Source organism: Mus caroli, chromosome 6 (assembly GCF_900094665.2).
Source record: "Mus caroli chromosome 6, CAROLI_EIJ_v1.1, whole genome shotgun sequence".
Lineage (NCBI taxonomy): Eukaryota > Metazoa > Chordata > Mammalia > Rodentia > Muridae > Mus > Mus caroli.
This window is the reverse complement of record NC_034575.1, coordinates 114,141,645-114,158,178: the sequence shown is the minus strand read 5'-3', so window position 1 is coordinate 114,158,178 and position 16,534 is coordinate 114,141,645. Positions and strand designations below refer to the sequence as shown.

The 16,534-nt window shown below is 48.9% G+C and overlaps 1 protein-coding gene across 4 annotated transcripts in view; it reads left to right on the top strand.

Annotated features, from left to right (window-relative positions):
* LOC115031305 (voltage-dependent L-type calcium channel subunit alpha-1C) overlaps positions 1–16,534 on the top strand; it is a 486,264-nt gene that overhangs the window by 81,381 nt on the left and 388,349 nt on the right. Inside the window, exon 1 of one of the 4 annotated variants that reach the window (XM_029478473.1) lies at positions 8,426–8,992. The exons of the other annotated variants lie outside the window; for them this stretch is intronic. Within the exon in view, the coding sequence (XP_029334333.1) occupies positions 8,944–8,992 (49 nt within the window). The 5' untranslated portion in view covers positions 8,426–8,943. Of the gene's footprint in view, positions 1–8,425; positions 8,993–16,534 lie in introns of those variants that run through there. 4 annotated transcript variants of the gene reach the window in all.

The following is a 16,534-nucleotide window of genomic DNA, read 5'->3' as shown; positions in this document are numbered from 1 at the left end:
AATCCTTCCACTTGGGAGTAGTGTGCACAAACTACTTCACAAAAGCAGAGACCTAAATTGCCTGTTTGTTAACAGATTTTAAGAGTAAAAACATTAAAAAAAATCTGTAGAATAAGTTGTAATAGATATCACCACTAATGAACATAAATCATATAAAAACTCATATGCTGAAGAAATTTGGTGAATATTCTGTATNCGACATCATCACAAGATCGTTAGGGTTANAACTTGTCCTCGTCTGAGGAACAGTTGAGGGACACCTCGCCGATTGGAAAGGAAGTCCATTTAACAAGGGCAACTTCGCAGATTCTCATTGCATGCAGGTCACACACAGAGAGCTGCTGCTTTATTCCAGATGGCTGGTCAGAAAGGGCAATGTTATACTGTGACAATGGCTTCCAGATTCCTGGGGCTTCATATAATAATTGTGGCTTTTAAACTTTTTAATTTGAATTTTTATGTTCTCGAGAATTTCACATTTGAGTGCATACATAATATATATGTATTTTTAAAGTAAGCTTATAAAATAACGTTTCCCTATGACTTTCCCAAATGTTCTTAGTGTTATTAATCCCCCTTTTGTGTCACTTTTCTTTCCCCACCTCAGATAAAGCACCCCGTATCTTTCCCATTTCCCCTACAGTGCCTGCATCCTCTAACTATACTCTGCATTCAGAACCAGCCAGGGCGTGTTTCACAACATCACATAGGGTTCCAGACTTATGGGCGNTTTTCTGTTTTGTAGCTACACCACTTGAATTTCATGGCAGAAGTAAAGACAAGAGAANTGCATTTTTATTGGGGCTGCAGAGATGGCTCAGTGGTTAAGAGCACTGACTGCNCTTTTACAGGACCTGGGTTCAATTCCCAGCACCTGTATAGCAGCGAACAACTATCTGCAGTTCCAGTTCCAGGGGATCCATTGGTCTCGTCTGGTTCCCAGGGGTACTGCATGCATGTGGTGCACAGACATATACCCAGGCAAGACATCTATATGTGATAAATAAAAACTAAATCTCAAAAGATTAGAAAACATAAAATCCATCTAAAAAGTAATCTTCCTAGAAGCGACACCTGTCACTTCATGACTCAGAACCTGTTCAAAAGAGGCATCCAGAGCCGGGCGGTGGTGGCGCACACCTTTAATCCCAGCACTCGGGAGGCAGAGGCAGGCGGATTTCTGAGTTCGAGGACAGCTTGGTCTACAAAGTGAGTTCCAGAACAGCCAGGGCTATATATAGACAAACCCTGTCTCAACAAAGCAAAAAGCAAAGCAAAGCAAAGCAAAGCAAAGCGAAGCGAAGCGAAGCGAAGCAAAACGAAACGAAACGAAACGAAACGAAACGAAACGAAACAAAACAAAACAAAACAAAACAAAACGATGCATCCAGAGGTAGACTGGCTGGGAAGTGCACTGAGTGACATTTTATAAATAGAATTGGTCGTCTATTGTTTAGTAATCATTTGATAAAGTTCTATTAATTGAAAAGATAATTGCATAAGTCAACAAACCAAGCATGGGTGACTATCCTGGCCCCACTGGCCTCTCAAGCCTTAAGGTATAGACGTAAGTTTCATAAGTGAAGTAAAGAAAGAGCCTTAGTGAGTTTTCTAAGGCTTACAGAGCTCATAGTTGTTAGCTGTGGGTTGCAGGGGAGTTTGAGTGAAGGGCCATTAGCTTGGATAAGGGGATGGGGTAGCTGAACGGTGGTCTGCCCAAATGGAATCCAGTGTCCACAGAAAGGCAGACAGCAATGCATTTGGGAAAAGGGTCTTTGTAGATGTAGCTGCTCTAAGGATCTTGAGATAAGAAATCAACTTGGATTATCCACTGACCCTTCAATCCAAAAGCAAGTGTCTTTTTTGGAGTACAGCAGAAGGAGATTTGGCAGTTAAGGGAGAGGGCAATGTGACCATAGAATCATGTGGCCACAAGCCAAGGAATGTTGCCAGCCAGCAGAAACTANCGGAGAAGAATGGGTCCTCTCTAGAGCCCCAGAATGACATATGACCCTGCCTGGTTTTGAACTTGTAGTCACCTGAGAAGGAAGAACATGTTGCTTGCTATGGTTTGGATCCTCCGATTAGTGCCAGTTTTGTACAAAAGCCTCAGGAACTGTGCTCACTCGGGACTGGCTTCCTCTTTAATGTTAGTTGTTATAAAATGACGACACTCAGTAATTCAACATTGTAAGTGAGTAGCCTGCCAAAAAGGGGACACATTTCCCTGATACATCATTTAAGGTTTGATGGGGAAAGCAGTCCCACTCTATATAACATGGAGCAAGAGTTTGATAATGGAGCTTGGGTCTTGCTTGTCCAAATGTGGGGCTAGGGAAGAACCAACAGAAAGCTGCTTGCTCTGTAACCAATGATGGATCTGAAGTTGCTGTAGACCGGNAGGACCAGAAGTGTGGACAAAAGCCAGTAAGATGTGGGAACAATCATGGTCAAATGGACAAAAAGCCACAAAGACAACTGGAATCTCTACCTGTTCTAAGCACTTTGGACGTTGACTCTGAAACAAAGCCAGAATCTTTCTGTAAAGCTGGCTTTCACCCAGGCCTCAGTAGCTGGAGGAGAAAGAAGGAAGAGCATGGGGAGGAGTCGTGGTTCCCCTAGAAGGATGCAGCGGTGTTTCGATGAGTGTGGCTTTATTCACAAGCATAAACGCTGATGCTCTACCTCTGCCTCTGTAGACAGCTGTGCCCTGGGGCCAAGTGCAGAGGACAGTGCTGAAAAAGAAGGCTCACAGCAGCTAAGGTGACCAGGGAAGGACAGCGACGATGGTGTGGCTTCAGACAGAGCATGCTCTGAGGACCCATGGCAGAAGAAAGCAGCCTGCTGACCTTTCTGACTTCTCCCTCCCTTTTCTCCATTTACCGATCAGTCCCATGCATTAGGAATTAAATAACAGGATGTCACCCNGTCTATTGTTTAGTAATCATTTGATAAAGTTCTATTAATTGAAAAGATAATTGCATAAGTCAACAAACCAAGCATGGGTGACTATCCTGGCCCCACTGGCCTCTCAAGCCTTAAGGTATAGACGTAAGTTTCATAAGTGAAGTAAAGAAAGAGCCTTAGTGAGTTTTCTAAGGCTTACAGAGCTCATAGTTGTTAGCTGTGGGTTGCAGGGGAGTTTGAGTGAAGGGCCATTAGCTTGGATAAGGGGATGGGGTAGCTGAACGGTGGTCTGCCCAAATGGAATCCAGTGTCCACAGAAAGGCAGACAGCAATGCATTTGGGAAAAGGGTCTTTGTAGATGTAGCTGCTCTAAGGATCTTGAGATAAGAAATCAACTTGGATTATCCACTGACCCTTCAATCCAAAAGCAAGTGTCTTTTTTGGAGTACAGCAGAAGGAGATTTGGCAGTTAAGGGAGAGGGCAATGTGACCATAGAATCATGTGGCCACAAGCCAAGGAATGTTGCCAGCCAGCAGAAACTANCGGAGAAGAATGGGTCCTCTCTAGAGCCCCAGAATGACATATGACCCTGCCTGGTTTTGAACTTGTAGTCACCTGAGAAGGAAGAACATGTTGCTTGCTATGGTTTGGATCCTCCGATTAGTGCCAGTTTTGTACAAAAGCCTCAGGAACTGTGCTCACTCGGGACTGGCTTCCTCTTTAATGTTAGTTGTTATAAAATGACGACACTCAGTAATTCAACATTGTAAGTGAGTAGCCTGCCAAAAAGGGGACACATTTCCCTGATACATCATTTAAGGTTTGATGGGGAAAGCAGTCCCACTCTATATAACATGGAGCAAGAGTTTGATAATGGAGCTTGGGTCTTGCTTGTCCAAATGTGGGGCTAGGGAAGAACCAACAGAAAGCTGCTTGCTCTGTAACCAATGATGGATCTGAAGTTGCTGTAGACCGGNAGGACCAGAAGTGTGGACAAAAGCCAGTAAGATGTGGGAACAATCATGGTCAAATGGACAAAAAGCCACAAAGACAACTGGAATCTCTACCTGTTCTAAGCACTTTGGACGTTGACTCTGAAACAAAGCCAGAATCTTTCTGTAAAGCTGGCTTTCACCCAGGCCTCAGTAGCTGGAGGAGAAAGAAGGAAGAGCATGGGGAGGAGTCGTGGTTCCCCTAGAAGGATGCAGCGGTGTTTCGATGAGTGTGGCTTTATTCACAAGCATAAACGCTGATGCTCTACCTCTGCCTCTGTAGACAGCTGTGCCCTGGGGCCAAGTGCAGAGGACAGTGCTGAAAAAGAAGGCTCACAGCAGCTAAGGTGACCAGGGAAGGACAGCGACGATGGTGTGGCTTCAGACAGAGCATGCTCTGAGGACCCATGGCAGAAGAAAGCAGCCTGCTGACCTTTCTGACTTCTCCCTCCCTTTTCTCCATTTACCGATCAGTCCCATGCATTAGGAATTAAATAACAGGATGTCACCCNTGAAGGCTGATGTTAGATTGTCCCTGATACCTCCTTGCCCATAGACCTCTACCACCAGCAGAGTGATTAGCACCTTGGTGCCAGCGAGGATGGAACAGTACACTTGGGGTTGAAACATTGATCAGGGAATGCTTCGGGTTTTGGGGCTTGTTGCTGTGACAACACATCTGGCGATGTAATTTAAGGAAGGAGAGNTTTATTTGGGTTCACGGTTTGAGGGTACAGTCCATCATTGTTGAGGGGGGCACGGCTGTAGAAGCTCGAGACAGTTGGTCAGAGCATCAGCATCAGGAAGCAGAGAGATATGAATCCTGCTTCTCTAGCCTCCTCCATCATGGTCCACATTTAAGGTGAGTAAAGGTGGGTCTTTTCTAATCGATTAACCTAGCTTAATCAATCCCTCCGGGCCCACATGAAGGATTCTGACAGAAGTGACTCTGTCAGGTTGACAGCACTGATCATCAAAGGAAATTTCTGCAGGTGGGTGGAGCCTTGAGGGAAAGTGGTTGTCAGGTGGGCAGAAGGATACCTTGGNCTCAGCTTCTGTCCTTTAGTGCAAGGCAGCAGGGTCCTCTTTCCTAAGACTGGGATGTACCTGTGTGGTAGCCTGGCTCCCATACCTATGGTCAGACAAGAAGAAAGATGAGAAAAACTTGACTTATTTCTGTAGCTCGCNAGGGAGTTTCTGCCAGAAAATTGGTGGGACTCCCCGACACCCCAATACCTTTTTTTCTAGTTCAAGAATTCACATCCTTAAAAAAGGAAACCATACACAATGTGCTATTTCATTACTGTTTTTTCCTTACCACTAATACTTCTCTGTAGTATTGCTTATGTCAGTTGGATTTTTCTATGTTCATGTCACAGCCCTAGTTTATATGTGGAGTGGCTAAGAGGCAGGTGGAGGAAGACAGACTGCTGAGATAGCTGGGGTTTGAATCCCACACTCGTCTGTCAAAACGTGAGCAAGTGAACAAACCTCGTTTTCTCCCTCGGGACATGGTAAACAGAAGCACCTCACAGGGCTATGCAAGCGACTATACACACATGACACAAATGATTTTGAAATAGTATTATTTAATCAATGTTATGTTTAGATTATTTTCAGGTTTCCCCACTCACACAAATACACTGCAATTAAGTTGCTCACTGTACCCTTAATTTCTTCCAAAGGAAACATTTGTGGCATGGAGTAGAATCTTATCCTGAGTAAGTTGTACATGAAGAGTCTCCATATGTACAAAGCGCAGTGTATAGGAGGGAACACAGTTCACTTTCTTAAGACATGGAAGGTGTGTGTGTGTGTGTGTGTGTGTCTTGGGGATGGGGGGGGCATGTGCCCAGGTCCAATACTGTGTGGCAGGCCTGGCACAGGGAAAAGACAACACTTGTAGCCAGGGTCAAAGCTCTCAGGGAGAGAAGCAGGTGGCTACTCCCCCTACACCTCCCCCCACAGCCCTGCATCACAATTCTAAATGGTCTTTGGTGGGTGGAGAATTTGTTACCTTGCAAAAGAACACCCAGGGTTGGCTTCCAAAGTTAGAAAGTGAGACATGGGTGTGCTTTGAAGACCAAATACTTAGGAAACTTTTTTTTTTTTTGAAAGAAAAGAACACACTAACAGCAGAAAAGAGGAGAGAAAAATGAAACGAAAGCAGCAGGGAGATAGTATTTGCCTACTTACAGGAAAGTTAGGCTGTCAATCAAATAAGGGACCCAGCANGCCAGGGTTTGGTTCTCCATCCCAGACTCTTGCAGCTCTATCCCCCATCCCTGTGTCACCCTTGGCCACCCTGCTCAGCAGAGAGCAAGATAAATACAAGAAAGTGAATTTGGTGTCAGGTTCTCCTGGACGAGGTCCCAGTTGGGTGTCCCTGGCCACGTGTGTCAGTCTCTCCCATCTATAAAATAGAGACAATAATTCCTACCTTATGCTGTAGCCGCGTGGAGCCAGTGAGGCAACGCCTGTAGAGTATTGCTCCATGGCTGGCACAGAGTTATGTGACAATTTTAGCCATCACTCTTCTTGTGCCACAGGGTGCAATGGGACTGCAGACCAATTTTATTATTGGCTTATACAATCAGCCACACTTGCCCTTGAGATACAATCCAACAAGCTCCCCAAATGGGACTGTGTAATTTCTAATTTTCTTTCTCACACTGGAGGTTGCAAGTTGAGTAATCACAGACCAGGATGGCAAAGACACACCCCTTAGAACAACAACAAACAATTAGATCACCATTAAGTTTAATTTAGGGAAAATGAGGAGTTGGTAAGGTTTGGGGTCTTGAGCAGTGACCAGGGAGGCATCTTGAGATGATGCAGTGAATGGTCCTTCTAGGGACACTCCTTCATTCCGTCATTCACTCACTCANCATGAATGCATTAGGTACCCGCTACCTACCAGATGTTGCTCCACGAAACGCAGTGAGAAAACAGTACTAGGAGTCTCTGCTGGGGGTAGGCAGGTCGGANTGTTTACTCCGGGTAAGACTAAGAACAGGGGACAAGAGGTTTGTGTGTGCAGGCGAGGGGATCATTTCTGGAGGAACAGCGAGGGGAAGCAGTTGGAAAGTGTGTGATGGACGTCGTACCTAGCTGTTCCTGCAGTCCTTGTAGGATAATGTCACTGTCACTAAAATGACAGAGGGCACTGGAGGGTCTGGGTTAGANGCACCCTTTGAAGTGGATTGTTCCAACCGAAAGTACCTGAGGAGAGGAGGGTGACTAGAGAACCAGCTACTGCAGAGCTCCAGAGGTAGAATTTTGGCTCAGCCATGGAAGGTGGCAGCAGAGAAAGCGAGGGAAGGTTACACTGCCTTGTTCTGTCTGAGGTGAATTCCGAGATACACTGATGTGAAGCGGTGGGGGAGATCAAGTCAAGGTGTCTCCAGGGTTCTTCAGCTGAGTTGGGGGAAGGCTGTGTGAGAAGCAGGCCTGGACATATAAGGTTTGATTCTCAAGTGGAGAGGGCAGGTTGGCTGGCCTATGGGTGAGAAGGAAGGTCTAAACTGGAGATTTGCAGCTGACACTTAGCCGTGCTTAAAGCCACATAGATGATAGGGTCTTTTAGGGAACCTGGAGACAGGGCGTGAAGTCCTCTAAGGGTTGATATCTAGATCGGGTTCCCCAGTGGTAGGCCCTTCCAGAATGGGCTCACCAGCCCCATCTAGAGGGTCGTGCGTGCAGGAGGTGCCATACATATTACCGTGACAGCGAGAGTCAGGGAGAAGTGCTTCGTAGCTCCCCGCCAGGGTGGCAGAAATAATTAAGAGAAGTAGGTAAGGAGACACTGGCAGAACACGTGCTCGCCTGACCCCAAGGAGGGAGCAAACCTGGCTGTATTAATGTGCTCAGACATCTGGGCACCACTGCTGCCTTGCCCACAAGGCTCCGCCTCTTGGGCTCTCTCTCTCCCCGCCCATCTGCCCATCCTTGCCTGTGTGTGTCACTTCTACAACCGCTCTGATTGTAATCGATCAACAGAATCACGGCTCATTTTGCTGTTTCGTCCGGTCGATGTGAAAGGGGCCGGGAGTTGGGCACATTGTAGTCCGTGTTGCCGGGATTCCCCTCCCAGGCCTTGCTGGCGTGGCGCCCCCCCCCGCCCCCCCGGGACGCGCGGTGGCCGCGGGGCCTCGGGAGGGTGGGGGTCTTGCAGCCGGGCTCTCGGAGGTGTGTCCGCTCCTGGGCTCGTTCCCCGCCGTCGCGAAGCCAGGGGGTTCTCGCGTGGCGCCGACGCTCCACTCGGGCTCCGGTCCCCGCCGCGCGCCGCCGCCACATCTGGAAGCGTTCAGCTCGTCTGCTCCGGCGCGCCGGGCGGGCGGGCGGGCGGGCGGGCGCGGGCAGGGGCGGGCGCGGGCGCGGCGGGGCTGGAGGGAGGAGGGAGGCCGCGCCGCGCTCTCGCGCCCGGTGTCTCCCTCTCGCTGCCTCTGCAGAAACAGCTCCCTGCCAGAACGGCGCTCGGCGCGGCGCGGCCCGGAGCGGCGGCGGCAGTGGCGGCGGCGGCGACGCTTCCCGCGGGCTCGCCCTCAGGTGTTCGCGGCTGCCGTCGCCGAAGATCGCGGGTCGGGGCCTCGCGGCGATCGCCCTGGGCGGGCCGGAGACGCCTCGGGCCCCCTGGCGGCTCGGGGTCCACCCGGCGCCGCGGGCCCGCCGCTTTCCCTCGCCTCGCCTTTGCGCCTCTTCTCGCTCTGCCTCTCCATTTATTATTCTTATCATTTTTATTTTCAAATGGTGTAGCCGCCAGAGGTGCGGTGCTAAATTCTTGGAAGGGGCCCGGATGTACTGAGGATGCATTACAATCTCACGAAAGGAGGCGGTAGTGGAAAGCAGCAGTTTTTGGTGTTTGGTGCAATAATGGGGATCAGGTAATCACCCGAAGGGAGCAAGAACCACTGCGGATCCACGGCTTCCTGGATTTGCGCGAGAGCCGCCGGCCTCGGAGGAGGGATCCATCCCGAGCCGCTCGCGGCTGTTGCTGCATTTCTTCCTCTTTGTGGCTTCTCCTTTCCAAGCAGTTTTTGGCCAATGGTCAATGAAAACACGAGGATGTACGTTCCAGAAGAAAACCACCAAGGTAAGCGGGACCCCAGCGCCTCGCCCGGCTCGCCCGCGCTGCCCACGGCGGGTCCCGGTGGAGCGGCCCTCGCCGCGTGCGCGAGGGGCGCCAACCCCGCGCGCGGGAGCCCGCGGGAGCCGGCCGAGCCGCCGTGCGAGCCGGAGCGGAAAATTCCCGCCCCTCCCCCTCCGCGGCCGGGCTTCTTCGGAGNATGTGGTTCCCATGAAATCCNGAGCGAGGGGGAAAGTTCCCCAAGTGTCGGCGCTGCCTGCATTTCTCGCCTTTGCCTCGAAAGCCGGCCGGCCAGTCTGGCCACGGCGAGCCGAGGAGCGGCTGCTTCGGGGTCCCTTGCTTTGCTGGGGCGCGGCAGGGAACGCGCGCGCTCGCGAGCACCCCCACGGAGACCAGCCCCGCGCCGGTGGGCCCACAGGCTGCCCCAGGTCCACTCTTCCCGACGCCACTTCCTCGGGCAGTGCGCTCCGGGTCGCGGGTGGGGGTGGGGGCGGGGGCTGCAGCTGTGCGTCTCAGCGCGCCTCCTCTCTCCCGGCTCTCCGCTCCTCGGCTTCTCAACACCGCCCACCTCTCCACTGCCATTGACCCCGAGCGAGCCCACGCCAGGTGCCGGGTGCCGGGTGCCGGGTGTGTTACTGTTAGCACCCCAGTGTGGACTCGCACCTGAGGATGGAAAGCGGTTAGAAGCCTCAGTGATGTGTGGGCTTTGCTTTTCCATGTTTTCAGGGAATCATGAAAGGGTGTGACTAGCTCTGAGGCTCCATACTTAGTGTTCTCCAAGCATCTCCATCCTGGGCATCAAGTGTCACCAGATCCCCTCTAATGGTGAATGGCTTTCGGGTAGCTCCCCACTTCTTGGAAACTTTCTCCCTCTCCTCCCCAGTCCCCATCGACAAGTTATTATTTTTGACATTGCTTAGTGGTTAAGGTGATCAAGCTGAAGTGTCTTGCAGTCCCAAGACGCCCTTTCTACCGGCTCTCTGCCCCATTGCTTGACTGTTCCCTTTCTCTTTCGCCCTCAGCAGCCACCGTTGCTCTTCCACATTGTGTCTTTCCTTGCCTTGCCAGGGTACTTCTTAGTGACTCTCCAGAGCCCAGCCTTGTGGAAGTAATCTCCAGGCCTGATATTGGTACCCAGCCCCTTCTTCCTTTTACCTTTTTGTCACCATTTGGGGACAGGGCCATTGCCTTTGCAGATTAAGGCTGCCGGGGAGCTAGCTTTACAGCTGGTCTNCTTTCATCTGGAAGCTCATTTGGGTCCAGCTGGCTTTCTGCTTTCTGTCTTGGGTGGCAGCATTGGGATTTTATCCCCCTTAAGAAGAAAGACTTGTCCAGGGTNATGGGTCTTTATGTCACACGGCAGCCTGGATTACCTGCCCCTATCCTTCCTCTGTCCTCAGATCCCTTTCCTAGCTGATGGAGTTATGGATGGTTCAGGAGGAGGAGAGATGAGACATAGAGGAAAGGGTGATATTTTTGTAGAGTGGGGGTGGGCTAGCTTTTTCAGGTTCTGCCCATGCCCTCCGTCTAAGCAAGTTGGCAGAGGAGAACCCAGCAGTATTGTCCCATCTGTTACTACCCAGGGCAAGACATCTTTGTAAAACAGGTATGCCCATAGTTGGCATGGTCTCCTAGTAGTGTAGGATAAAGCCCTTCTTAGCTTACTTTCTTACTCTGCTTCTTTTCTCTTGCTACTTTGCTTCTCGATGGCATCCCTAAGCCCCTTGCAGGGAGCAGGCATTAANTGCAGGAGCAATAGCCCTACAGGTTCTGGAGAACGATGTAGGGGGAAGAGGAGGCAGCGGTGGCCAGGAACTCTATACCTTTCCAGCATAGAGCCAGCAGACACTCTAGAACCTGGATGGTCCTCTCCCTCAGAGCTGCAGTGGTTACATAATTCACAGGAGCACTTTCGCCTCCATCCCTAGATGCGGTTCTTAGGTAAAAGAGCGCCAGGGTCCTTGTCCCCCTCTGCCTCCCACCTTCTTGCTCTTGATTGGCTAGGCTTCTTTTGCGGGAGGGTTGGGGAAGGTGGCAGAGGTGGGAAGAACAGACCTGGAGGAGTGTGAATATTTACAAGAAGTGGCTGGCTTANTAACTCCGTGGCTGAGGAAACATAGTTGGGGGCTAGAGTTTCAGAAAGCAGATCTTCGAGAAGAGGAGCCAAGGGATGACCTCAGAACAGCAACGGTGACCAATCAGAGTGGAGAACCAAATAAGTTGCCAGGTGGCTGTTTTCTTCTCTCCTGACTGGCTTGCAAGAACCGAATGCACCTCCTTCTTGCCGATTTTCAGTGGTGTATGTGCACCTGTGAGCTTAGGGGCGGACTGTGGAGGTCCGAGGCCAGCACCATGAGACAGCCTAGAAGCTGAGGGAAGGAAGGGCTCTGTTCTCAGGCTTCAGGCTGGAGGTTATATTCGTGCAAGCTGTGCCTCACTTCTGTTACCCTCTCTGGTCCTATTCCAGCCTTCTACTTTTCTGGGTTGATTATCCAGTATAGGCTCCAGNTAGCAAGTGAAATTTCTTAATAGTCAACCATTTAACACAAAAACCCCAGAATGTCCCCTATCTGCTGGAGACAAGGCAGAGGGGAGGGGAAAACACAGTGTGCTTTTTCTTGAAACTACTCAGCCATACGGGGGGAATGGCAATTATCATTTAAAATACGGTAATAATACAATGATCACAGCTAACTCTTTTCAAAGGGTCCGAGAGCCGCCCCTCAGCCTGTGAAGCTTATGAGAAGGCTTCTTGACATCGGCTTCTCCATCTCTGCAAGTTGCAGGGAGGAAGCTGGAGAAAGGAGGCTTTTTTTTTTTTTTTCATACCAAATGCCTGGGAATGGCTGGGTGCTTTTCAACATACCAACACAGTATAAGGGAATCACTGGTTATTTTCTTCCATAGAACACATGTAATGATGATTAAACGTGTGCACACCCAGAGAATTAGGGAAGCCTCTGGAAGCAGATCACATAGGACTTAATACACCTCACCCTGGGTGTTATGCAAAGGAATGTTGACTATACACTCTCCTAAAATGGTGTGTGTGTGTGTGTGTGTGTGTGTGTACTAATCTCCTATTAAGTAGAGACTCATTCTGTTACAGTATATGCCACGAGAATAACAGTGCTTTGTCAACACAGTGGTAAGCCAGTACCCNTGCCCCCAGCTATCTTTTAGAGTCTTGGAAAAGATTTAGTATTTGTTTAATCACCTCTTCTACTCCAAACTGCTTTTGGTGGGCTTGTCTGTGGATAGGGTATATTAAAGGAGCCAGCGGGAACACCAAATGGAGGGTTTCGATGCCTTGCTGATCTTTGGAGTCTACTTCCTAGTATAAGTATGGCTCACTGCAGGGGTCTGGATGTATTATTGACAATAATCTTGCAGGTACAGACTTCTTAGAACCATCAGTACGTCTTACTTCTGCCTCTACCAGTAGGTGGCGCTACAGGGCTTACGAGTCAGTNCATGGGCTCCAGGGAGGATGGAGAACCCGTTCCCTCATGCCCTGGTGCAGAGGACCTTAAAGACCACCGTATGTCTCCATGGCACTAGTCACCGGAGGCCTTGTAGGATGAAGGACTCCCTGAGTCCCTGCATGGATCTGCCCCTTTGGATTGTTTGAGTACATTGCACGTCCTTTCTGCAAGCTTCTGTTGACCCGGGATGTAGACAGCATCCTCTACAGAGCCTCGAGGAAACCTTTGGATGGCCACATGCTGAATTCCTTCATGCTTTGAAAGGGCTAGTTCAAAAACTAGTAGGCCCACTGTCCGCAAGCTAGACAAATCTGAGATAACCGGGAGATGCTCTGGGCTTGCAAAGTCCATCAGTGGCTCCACAGCAAGAAAGCATTTCCTTAGCTTTGCTAAGGGGAAGACTAAGAGCTGTGGGCACATTTTCCATTGATTTCCGCCTCAGCCATCTCCTGCTAGGTGGTGACAGGAAGGCCCCGGAGACCAAGGCAGGAAGTCACTGAAGTCCNTTCTGCCACTAACTTCCAGTTTCCAACTCCTGACTCTTTCTTCTGATCTCTGGTGCCCCAAGTTTTTGAGTTATTATGGCCAGTTCCATGAGGACTGAAGAACCTAGCTAGGAAAGAGTGAGAGTGGCTGGTGGTGTGGCCTTCGTTTTACNGTAGTTGTGGCAGCCTGGTGTTACAGCTCTGGGCCGTGTTGGAATTACTGCTCAGCAGCCAGCCGCACCAGCTCTTTCTCGCTGTCTCCTGAAGAATGGAGAAGATGAGTTTATTTCCAGAATAAACTAAAGAAAGCTCCTGGCCTGTTGGGGAAACCTGGCTGAAGACTGATTAGCAAGATATCCAGAGTTTAGTCTGATTTTTGAGTCTGTCTTCACTGTTGCTTAAGTTAATGCTAGGTACCATAGAGGATAGCATGACTGAATCAAAAANCGAGGCATGGGGAATTATTTAGCAACATATCGGGTGCTAAATACTTAGCAGCATGCTAAACATTCTGCTAAATGAAATGACATTCAGAGTCCTGGCTGTCAGCATTAACGTAATTTAGTAAACACTTGCTTACTGTCCTCAAGGTTAGGTATTGAATAAAATGAGTGGTAGTGACAGGACCAGTGACAGACGCCCTCCGGGAAAATGAGACGTTGTCAGTGCCATTCCAGAGACCAGGCTTCAGCTGGGCTCTTGCAGATGTATCAAAACAGGGCGGACACGGTGATCTGTGGAGCTGATCACCCTTGGCTGCGGTTTGCTCCTGTCTGGGTTTAGCTGATCCCATGTAGATGAGGCCAGGAGGCCTCAGCAGACCAGAACCNCTTCCACAGTTTGAAAACTCTTAGAGGTAGTCACTTGTCATGGCAACAAGTGGAGTGGCTCCGATTCTGCGCTGTCCCCTTTTCCTGGTGAATATGGGGCTTTGGGGACATTCCNAGGCTCTTCTAGAGTTCCTGATGTGCGTTATGTGGGAGAGGAATCCCAGTGGGGTGACTGGGGGCCCGAGGATCACCTCATAGAGTGTACCGTTGTGAAAAGACTGCTACTTTAGAAAGTCAGGGTCCCAAAATATTGACAGCAAGAGACAAGAGACCCTGCTGGTCATGCTGTGTGCAGGAGCTTGAGGAAGATCACAGGGCACACATTCTACCTGTGGACTTGGAGTCAACTTAAGAAGGGACTTAAGGTTCTACAAGAGGGGAGGTTTGGGCCTTGGCATCTGAGAGCCAAATGAAGATTGAAAATAGACTGCTTCTTCCCCAGAGAACGGAAAGAATAGTTATGTTGGCTTTGGACAGAGGATAAAGAAAGCAGGGGTGACTGGCAAACTTGGCCTCTCTGTTTCTACCCTTGCAAAACCCCATAAAAATCTACATGATTCCTTAACTGCTAGATGGTCTTATGCTGTGTGCGTGTGTGTGTGTGTGTGTGTGTGTGTGTGTGTGTACACAGGGACAGGAGTTAGAATTTCTGAATTCACGTTCTTAGAAGGGCCTGTCAAACAGGGAATGAATAAGACGTCTCTTCAGAGTTTACTTTCTAGGTTCACAGTATTTGATGGGTAAAGGGACCTTGTGAAATTTCTGTTTTCATTTGAGCCTTAATGGTTCATTTGGGCTGGATGTGTTCCATTTCCTGCCTTTTCCAGACCATTCTGAGGGCAGAATAAGCACCCATGCTGTTTTAGGGTTCCTGGTTGGGCTTTGTGCAACGAACCCCTCCACCTCTCCCGCTTCTTGGGTCTCCCGCCTCCGCTTAGGTACTGACTTCAATTAATGTTGAGGCATTAGATTTTAGGAACAGAGTTGAGAGGGGGTGGGAGGTATCTATCATTGGAAAGGCTTAAAAATAACTTCTTAAACGGCAGAGTGAAAGTCCATATGTGTCCACAGAAACATAGAATCCATGGTTTTGTGCCCCCCTCCCTCGTAGATGTGTCTTCAAAGCTGTTTTTGTTTGGGGACTTCCCTTCTGTGCTAAGCTCTCTNGGGTTGCAGAGGTAGAGTACCCGAGTTTGAGAAAACAACANGTCGAAACAATGTTGACAGCATTTCCCAAGTGTTACAGGAGGCGTGAGGTACTCTGGAATTTAAAAGATGAAAATATAAGATCAAACAAAAGAGTTTGAGATGGACTGGCTTATACCTTAATAATCAAGGAAGAAGTGAATAAAACCAAAAACCAGAAACCAGAACAAACCAGTCAAGATCGGTCTGGTATTTTGACATTGAGTTGCCCTCTTGACAACTGTCAGTATTACTGTTGGTGACTTATCAGTAAGATGCTGGGGCTAAGGCTCCATCTATACTGTTATTCCAACTTGGGGGTCAGGACCTGGGGTGTGCAGGGGTTGGGAGTTACCTTATGGGGCCAGCTGACATGTCACCTTCTCACAGACACACACACGGTAGCCTGCCTTCAAGTCCAAAACCAAACGGGCCCATCTTTGGATGCTCAGGCAACGTACAGATAGAAGTAGACCAGAGACTACTTAAGGCTATGCTCTCCTTTCCAATGTCAAGTTCATCAGATCTTGTCACCACTGCCCTGTACAGAGGGACAGACAGTCTGGAAAGAAAAAAACTTTGTTTCAAAAATACACCATGCTTTTAGAAAATGGACCAAGTTCTTCTTTTAATTGGCAAAAGTCCTGGTTNGTTGTAGATAAAGAGACACGTATTAAATGGGGGGAAGGGCTTAAGTGTTCCATTTTAAGTTGCGGGGTTAACTTTTTAATTTCCTAAAATAAGGATAGTTTCAGCATCAAAGAGCATGTTGGGATTTTTTTGCATCTACTTTGCAACATGCTCTTCTAGTCTTTGGTCCCAGGATCTGTTTTAATTTTTTATGTAAGGGGGAAATCCTTGTACTGAAGCAGTCAACCTTTTTATATTTTACAACAAGCCAGGGGTATTACCTAATGGTCACCGATCACCTATCATGTTCCAGGCACAATTCTTGGAGTGTCACTTGCTTGTGCTTAGTATAATTCATCTTTATAATAGGGTGGGTATATACGCTTCCCACAAGGTTGAAAACTTTGTTGGAATTTAAAAGTAAAACAAATAAAAATTGTTCTATTACTACTCCATTGTCAGCTCTCACTTAAAAAATATCTGCAACAATCAACTTATACAGAGGGAAGGGTTATTCTGTGGCAGTCTCAGAACTCTGTGATCTCTGTGGTCTGTTGACTTTGGGGCCTGTGGTGAAGCAGGACATCATGGCGGGGAGTATGTGTAGGAAAAAGGATGCTCACCTTGTATCAAGGAGAAAAGAAGGGGTTAGAGTTCCAGTATCCTCTTCAAGGGCTTGGTTCCAATGACCTAACATCCTCCCACCAGGCCCCACCTCCTAAAGGACTACTGCATTTATGTNTGGCTGAAGGCTGGTAGTATCCCAAGGCCTTTAAGGGATATTTCAGATNAAAATGACAGCAATTCATGTGGGGAAGAATTGGGAGGGAAATCTGCTCCCCATTTTGGGAAAACATCTGTATCCCCAGGGAGCTGCCCTCAGACTTGCTTTCGTATCTTCTGTGAAAGAGATGTGGATGAAGAGCTGAAGGC